The sequence below is a fragment of the Mesitornis unicolor genome, unplaced genomic scaffold (genome assembly GCF_000695765.1).
Source record: "Mesitornis unicolor isolate BGI_N332 unplaced genomic scaffold, ASM69576v1 scaffold30221, whole genome shotgun sequence".
NCBI classification, from domain to species: domain Eukaryota; kingdom Metazoa; phylum Chordata; class Aves; order Mesitornithiformes; family Mesitornithidae; genus Mesitornis; species Mesitornis unicolor.
The window spans coordinates 9,413-18,068 of record NW_010162215.1 but is presented as its reverse complement, the minus strand read 5'-3'; the positions used below and the strand labels follow the sequence as shown (position 1 = coordinate 18,068).

General features: G+C 36.6%; 1 protein-coding gene across 1 annotated transcript; it reads right to left on the bottom strand.

Moving 5' to 3' along the window:
• Positions 1-1,223: 1,223 nt before the first annotated feature.
• On the bottom strand, positions 1,224-6,477 carry LOC104547745 (aspartyl/asparaginyl beta-hydroxylase-like; the record flags this gene model as incomplete). Its single annotated transcript, XM_010193560.1, has 3 exons — positions 6,187-6,477; positions 3,399-3,548; positions 1,224-1,325 (listed from the first exon to the last, which is right to left on the bottom strand). Coding segments are annotated over exons 1-3 (268 nt in total), but the record flags the coding sequence as incomplete, so codon positions are not given.
• Between the last annotated feature and the right edge of the window lie 2,179 nt (positions 6,478-8,656).

Sequence of the window (8,656 nt, the reverse complement as noted above, 5' to 3'; positions counted from 1 at the left end):
GCATTCACACCACCACAAACTAGTTCAGTTACTTTTATTGCACGGGTATTCTTTAACCAGACTGCCCAGAGAGGTTGTGGAGTCTCCTTCTCTGGAGACATTCAAAACCCGCCTGGACGCGTTCCTGTGTGACCTAGTCTAGGTGATCCTGCTCTAGCAGGGAGGTTGGACTGGATGATCTCTCAAGGTCCCTTCCAACTCCTAACATTCTGTGATTCTGTGAGCCACGAAAGGATTAAACAAATGAACCTCTCAAAGACTTGCTTCTTTCTGCAAACTTAAGTGGGGAAAATCAAACTGTTGATAAACTGATTTTTGAGTTTCAAGTAGCAAGCCATAACATTGTAATATACTAATGATAACTTTGACCAGTTTGAGACATTCCACTTCACACTCTGCTCAAGTTATTATTTACTGTGCTGGGTTTTCTTGTTTTATTTGTTTAACTTGCTAGCTTTGTGTGCTCATAACAGGTGTACATTTGAGTAAGTCCATTAAAGAAAAGTAAACTTTCTAACATAAGGTATGCAAGAAATATCTATCCAATGCTTGATTGCAAAGCTGAAGATGGTATTGCCTTAACTTCTGGAAGATGAAAGTAGAAGGACCATATCACAAAGCATATCTAGCAGTTGAAATTTCTTTTTTAAGGTAGCTAATGAGCAGAAAGACATTGTCCCAAAGTACACAGAACAGAAAACCAGTGTTTCAATATCAAAGAAGAAAAATCCATGTCACGCGGGATTTAAGGGCAAAGAAAATGAATAGACTTGTGGAGAACTGAGAAGAGAGGAAAGACAGTACAAAAATATGCTAAACAAACAGTCATCTAAAGAAGCACAAAGGCCTGCTGAAAAATTTTTAAATGGACCTGGGCGTAACATGTTAGCATAAACAATGTTTTAACTCTTGACAAAACTTGAGCCCTGCATCTGACAAATTTATTAATAATCACAACCATCTTTCAACAGTCAATACAGCAGTACCAACCACCTGAATTCAAAATCATCCTGCAAGTCATTAAATGCTTTCCACTTACATTGCTGTGTAAGAAGAAAAAGAACAGAATTTACTACAAGTTGGACACACAATCCTACAACTTGCATTAACAACCCATCCCTATTAAATCAATTTAAGTTCTCCAATTAGTAAAAAAAAAAAACCAAAGCAGAAATATTGCTTGGACATTAAACAAAAATCATATATTAATATGACAGCTGTACTATATAGATTATTCCACCTGTGTTTGTACTTGCCTAGCAATACTTTAGCATCTTCCACATCAAAATCTCCATCTCCATCAGCATCGTATATCCCAAGCTTGCCTAGAAATGCAAAGAGAGGAAGAGGAGCACATTAAGGACTCAGCATCTTGTTTCCAACACAGTGCTTTCAATGTGCAATGGCTGACTGTCAATGCCAGGCTGTTAACATATTTTTAATACTATTTAGCCATACTCTTTTTAACCAGATTTTAATTTCCTGGGAAACATTACAAACATTTAAGTTCCTTTCTGCATCTCTCTGACTTTAGACTCAACACAAGTTAGTCTTTTTCCCCACACATTTATCTTGGTGCTTGCAGATTTAAAACAAATCTGTAATTAAGTGATGCACTTTATGTGAATATGTTTTGTTCAGAATAAAATTTAAGTTCACAAGGAACATTCAACATGTTTGAGGAAAAAGAAATAATAAAAACAAGAACTAATCAAATAATCAATGTTTGTTTAATGATTATATGCTTCTAGGCATTCTAAATTTTCAGGAAAAAAAAAGATATACATGTATATGATTTTTAGTGCCAAGTTAATATAGGGGAAGCAATCTGCTTCCTGGAAAAAGGAAAAGCATTCATTTTATCAACAGCTATATAACATTCACTGTAGACAAAAAAGTTGTCCATCCTTTTAAAGGTGACTATAGGTGAATGCATCAGATTGCCCACTTCTATTTTTGAAACTGCACCTCTGCAACCCCTAAGTATAAGCAAAAGGAGAATCAAGTTTCTATTCAAAAAGAATTTTAACATTAGAATCACAGTATCCAGGACTAGAAGTGCCCTGGGATCACCAAGTGAGTAGAGAGCCAATTAGTTTTGATAAAATTCAGACACAACCTTTAATACGATTGAAACTGTGCACACTGCTTGCAGAAGGACTAAGTCCTTATAGTTTGCCAGTTTATTATTACATTCGTCATCCTTTAAATGGAGGCAGAACTTGATTTCCATTAAAATAAATTAAATGCAGCCCTTCATGTGGTACTTAGAAAATTAGAAAACAGCTTTGTGGAAGAAAAAGTTCAGACTTGGGTTTAGAATAGACAAAAATAAGGTCATCATCATTGTACAGAAGCAACCAATTTGAAAGAATCCTTATTAGTTCATGGTCAAACACAAGAGACTGGTGGAATAAATGTAATTCTCTAGAAATAAGAATTGTACCATCTTCAAAACCATGAAGAATGAGACAGATGAGAAATGACTTGAGTTTCATGTCACTGCAGAAGACTAGTAATTCTCAAAAATTAAAAACATAAAAAAGTAAACCAAAATTTTAGCCAAAGGACTGTAAAACAATCTTATTTCTCTAATATCCTACCTTGTAGAACCTCTGACAAGTTATAACGGAAATCCTTTGCTTTGGCTGCATGCATGGTAAAAATATAGAAACCATTATTTGCATCACTAGACCCAATTAAGTTTCAAACCAAAACCTTCTTTTAAAATCAGATCAAAAAAGCATGTACACAACAGATCTGTAAAGCTTGCAGAAGTGCACATTGAAGCCTGCAAGATCAGGGACTATAGCTCTACCTATGGACATACATCTTGAAAAAAGAAATTAATTTTCACCCTTAGATATAATATTACCAATACTATCTTAACATTGGCATACTGAGATACATTTATCACTGTTATAAGCTTAAAACTGAGGTCATTCAACAGCTCATTCACGAGAGGATAACTGATCAGTTGCCCTGGCTCTGCAGGCAACACAGTCCATCAGAGGAGCAGTAACGTGAGCTGCCGATTTTCAACCACTGCTGCAAGTTTCTGAGAGCTTAAACTGAAACAATGTATACTCAGTTGACATTTCAAATGAACTACAGTATACACACTACAAAGAGATCCAGATCTATCCTTGGAGATTTCTTCAATACTTTAATAAATGCAGTATGTTAATAATCCTTTCCAGTCTTATGAGAATCCCATTTTAATATCATAATAGAGTTCAGCATTAAAATGTGCTTTTTGGACTACATTGCCTATTCTTATCATGTAGGTCATCTGCAAACATCGCAGTAGTCAATTCAGCTGTCTAGAAATTTAAAATGACCTCCATTTAATGCATATCATAAGTTATTAGAAGTATCTTAAGATTTAAAATACTTACCTAGAACTTCTTCATAATCTACAAGTTCAAACCAGACAACTGCTACTGATGTCCAAACTCCCAGCAAAGCAATTACCATAAACCAGGTGAAAAATGAGCTTCCAGAGAGGCCTTCTTTCTTTCCGTTCTTGCTTCCTCCATGCTTCGTCTCTGTTAAAATACGGCAAACAAGAAAGAAAAATTTATTTGTCGAAAAGTTGGAAAATTGTGATTGAGGGTAGAATAATAAGTCTTTTTTCTTATGACTACACAGAACACAAGACATTTGACTAACTTTTTGTTTTGTTTTGTTTTTAACTGCAACACTGTTACTTGCTTTTCATATCACTGTGAATTACAGTGGGAAACTCAATTATGATCAAAGCAAAAGCCATATAACCAACCAAACACCAAAAACCTCACATGTAATTTGTCTAAACAACTTAGTTGGAAATCCCTGTTTCCTCCCCTTTGCGTGTATTTATACAGAGCTTAACATTTTTGAGATGCTTTGCATTTGTGTCAACAGTTCTCAAAATGCCACCAGAGGGCAATCTGACCAGCAGAAACAGCTTGGAAGAAAAGCATTTCCTCTGTAGCAAGTTTCAAAGCTAGGCCAATTTGCTCACGGAATCAACATGAAAATTCAAATAGCCTGAGAAAGCTCTAAAATTTAAACCATATTAAGGGTAAGACTCCAAGTTCTGACACTCTAACAACTAAAAATGCCTTCCCTGTTGCTTAGAATCAAGCAGAGATACACTACACGCTGAATTCCTTTAGACTTCAAGTCTCAAGAAACACACAAGAATGACACAGAGATTTAATACAAATCATAGCTTCATTTATAACTGCACATATGAAAAATAAGTGTATATAAAAAACCCCCAGTAATTATAGATAAACCACTAGGAAAAGAAAGACTTCAATCTAGCCTATGGGTAGGGGGTTTGAAATGGGCAATCACCACTAGAGAAGCCAAATTGCTTGGTCCATTGCTTTAGGATATGGAAAGAGAGATATATGTAGTAAATAAATGTGCATCCAAAAAGATGCCCGCGACCTTTTTCTAAAGCTCAAGTGCTCTGCTCTTCTGCCTCCTGATACTACTGCTACAAGGCTGGCACTTGACCGGAGTTTCATCTCTTCCAGCCTATTTCACTTCATTCCATTCTAAGCACCAACCTTTGTACATTCAGTCCTAGTTACTGAAGCAGAACTATTTTTTACATATTTTGAAATATTTGAGGAACTCTCTCACAAATATTGTGATAGTATAATAAGGTAGAGAATTACCTTTATCATAATACCAGCAAGTAATATTTCATGTATTTATTAACACCTATCATAGAAAAAGACAAAAGATACTCTCAACAGTCAAGTATCAACATAATTGGGGTTTTTTTAGGATAAAATGGAGTAGCTCTGAAAGATGAGTAATGAGAGACTGGTGACTGATTTCTGTAACAGATATATAGAAGTACTTTCAGACCTTGCTTGCCATCAGGTTCACAGTTGCAATAAAGTAACATTTTATTACATTCATTGTGCTATCTACTGATTTCAGACCAATAAAACTGACTCATGCCAGCTCCTACTCAGTTCAGCATTTTATTGAAAAAAAAAATAATGTTTTATTAAGTGTACTCCATCCAAAGATCAAATACCAATTATTTAGTTTCTTTTCTACATTAAACAAAAAGTTGCCTTGGTATACGCTGTCCAATAATACTCAGAGAGAAACCAAGACAACTTAGCCTCACATCTGGCATGTATCGCTTGCTACTGCGCAGCACCCTAGTTACATATGTGTAAGGTCCATATACATAACTCATCATAACATCTCTCTTGTGGGAAAGACTTACAGGTAGCTTGAAAACAAAGGCAAAGACAAGCGGCGTGTGCTGGTATGTTCAGAAATATGATCAACTGTACGTGAAAATTATTTAACAGACTGGAAATTTTCATATTCAGAAATAAACAATTATACTATGTGACAGCAGAACTTTGCGACTCCTGTGTTTCCATGTAGTCAATTAAAGCTTTGTACATATTTAAAATGAAACTTTAAGTCCAAAAACATTTTAAATTAGTCCAGGTCACAACTTTGTTCTAGAGCAAACTAGGTATTAGAAGAGGCAAACAGGAAAAAGACTCCTAGTGTATTTCTTATTTACTGTTTTCTACTGTTTACTGCTAGTTGCCTCTGAAAAAAGGGTCAGTACAAAGCATTGCAAGGGCTGATGCTGGCTCAGAGCTCATTCCAGACAGTTAATTCTCAATTCAAGCCCTTTCCCAGAACATGCTGCCAGCCATGTCAGAAGTAGGTCACTTGCCATATCTGGTAAGCCTGTGCTTACACCACCAGATGTCTTTATGCAGACATCAGAAAGTCTTAAAGCATGTTCTATTCCTCACCCACTCCGCATTAAGAGTCACACCTAGATAAAAGTGTATGAAAACCTTTTTCCTTTCACTTTAGCTTATGTTAAAGATACATACTCCGAAAATAACTTCAAAGTCAGATATCTGAAGACAAAGCAACGTCTTCTGTTAATGTGGGCTCTACTCAAGCAAAAACTAAGTTACAATTAACCACCTTCTATAAACTCATTTAATACCACTACTCCAGAGAACATTAAATCAAAGACAACAGAGGCAGCCTGTAGCGCAGACTAGAACAGCAAACTGGCTAGAAAACATCAACATACCACAGTAAGCCAGTTATTTTGCTGATTACAAAATCAAACATAGCTGGTATTTGCAACTATGCATTTTCCATTTGTTCACAAAAAGGTTAGGATTATACCTGTGTCGTCAGCCATAACATTAGTGCTTGATTTCCAGAGACAGAGCAAGTGTGTCGATATCTCCAAAAATTAAGGTTGAAGGCAGAAATGATTTATCCTCACTGTAGTCTTGCAACAGGAGCAAATAAGTTCCCTATAGCCAGCTCAGCTGGAACATGAAACTGGACCCAAGAGAAACCTCTCCTCCAAATCTATTTTTAGAGCAGTTATTCTCAGGAGCCAAACGCTTTTCAGAACTCATATGGCAATCTGGTTCTGACGACAATCAAATTCACTTACTCCTCCTAACAGAGCATCCTGGGTAGTTGATCCTTTCCCCTCCCCTTAATCCTCCCAACATCAAACACGGCAGCAAATGAAACCGGGCATACTGTACTGTAGTATTTTTGTTGCAATGTATGCCTCAGTGCCTGAGCTCTCCGGACATTAAATCCACCAGCACAAGCTGAAACGCAAGTCTGGACACAAAGCTCGCCTGCTTGCATTTGTTCAGTTGGCCCTCACCCAAGGAACTTTCTCCATGTTGGCACTCTTCTACCAGGCTTCCCAAGTATCCTGTAGAGACTGCTCATTTGAAACTCACTAACTACTTCAAGAATAAAAGACAGCTACTTTCTAAAATGTAGTTTAGAGTCTTCCAAAAGGGTTACCTGAAACAAACCACAAGCATACTTGCCAAAAACTTCAGATGAGAACTGCTTCCCTGGTACACCTCATATTTGCTTCTAGCAAACACAAAAGAGGGTTACAGATAGTTTTGCTGAAGCAAAGCCTGTTTCCCTAGAGCATGTTACATCATGTGTCAGAAAGCTAAACCAGCTATATTTCTACTGCATATTTGTTAAAAGTAGCAGAGGTGTTGAAAAGGACTAAACACTAACTCATCTCGCTCATCCTTCCTTTAAATTCTGACAATATGCACGTTACTCGTACAATTTAAAGCTAATACAAATGATTAATGATCAACATACCTCTCTTCTTCTTAAGAACCACAAAAGGAGCAAAAAACCCACCAACACACTATTCAATTTATTTACACTTTCAATTTTAACAAACTCTTCTTTTCCCCACTGCATTTCAAACAAAAGCCAGCTCCTTTTGGATGGGAAGAAGACAGAAACAGACTCAGTTCTCATTAACAGCAATCCTAATAAAATCCATAGGATCTAGCACTCTGCCCCTCTCCCCCCACACTTCTTTAAATAACACAGCCATCAGGTAGATGGAGTGAAGAGTAGAACGTTACTCACTACTTTGAAAAACAACACGTACCTCCTGTGGGTTTAAAATCCCACAACTAATTCCCAAATGAACTTTCCAGTAGCTCAAGGGAGAAGAAAGTGAGAAATAACACCCAACTGAGTTTAAGACTTTTCAAGTGGATGCAAAGAAATTACAGACAGTAACTAGTGTATCTTGTAACTAATTTTAAAGCCACTTGAATACATCAAACAGAATAAATGCTTTAAGAAAGACCTCCTGACTAGTAAATTTCAGCAACTTACGTGACGCATCAGTGATTTAGAGCAAGATAGGAGGAAAATTTAAATAAAGGGTAAAAATCATCAAATATACAGAGAAATCAACAGCTTATTAAGGGAAATAATTGTACAAGCAGTTTTATGTAGTCTATCGCACATGAAACCTATATTGTTTTGACAGACATTAGAGTAGTCAATTTGTTGCAAATTGTACTGTTGTACTTGCATTTGCAGATACCAGATCTTACTACAAGTGAATTTATATGGTTTACAACGGACACTGACAACCTGAAGTCCATATTATACATGTTTTGTAGGGATTGCTTGAAGCTAGATCTTACCTGGCTGCTGGCCAACTGGAGGGAAGGAAAAAAATAATAATAAAAAAAGATACATCACAAAATACATAAAAACCCTCTAGGCTCCTAAGTGTGAACTTCCGCAGTGAAAGGAAGCTCCACCTCCTAGAATTCAGCACTTAATCAGGATGTGGAAGATCAGCGATTCAGTTCCCTGCTCTGCATTGGGCAAGAGTGTTTGAATTTCTTTAAGAGATCTAAAACACATTTTCAAGAATACCCATGGGTATGAGAACAAAGCAAATTTAGATCTTCACGGTGAAGCTGTTTATTTGTGCACAGTGAAATCTTAACTGGCCACAAGAGCATTTTGAAAGAGAGGAGCTTTGCAGAACAGAGACTAAAGCCGAGTTTCTCTCTTCCTTTCCAGGTAAGAAAGAGGTCTCTGGACATAACCAGCCTATCGTCATGCTCACGCTCAGCAAGTTGAAGCTCTGTTTTATATTGAATTGGAACAGTTTCAACAACTAGAATTTAAAATATACACTCTCCCTCCTGTTCAAATATACTCCATAAACAGCAGCTGCAACACTGAGAGCCAAACAAACTTTTTCTTCAAGAAGAAAATGGAATTAAATCTTTTTCTCCTCTATCCTGTCTGAGAGCTCCAATTACCAAAGCATTGCACA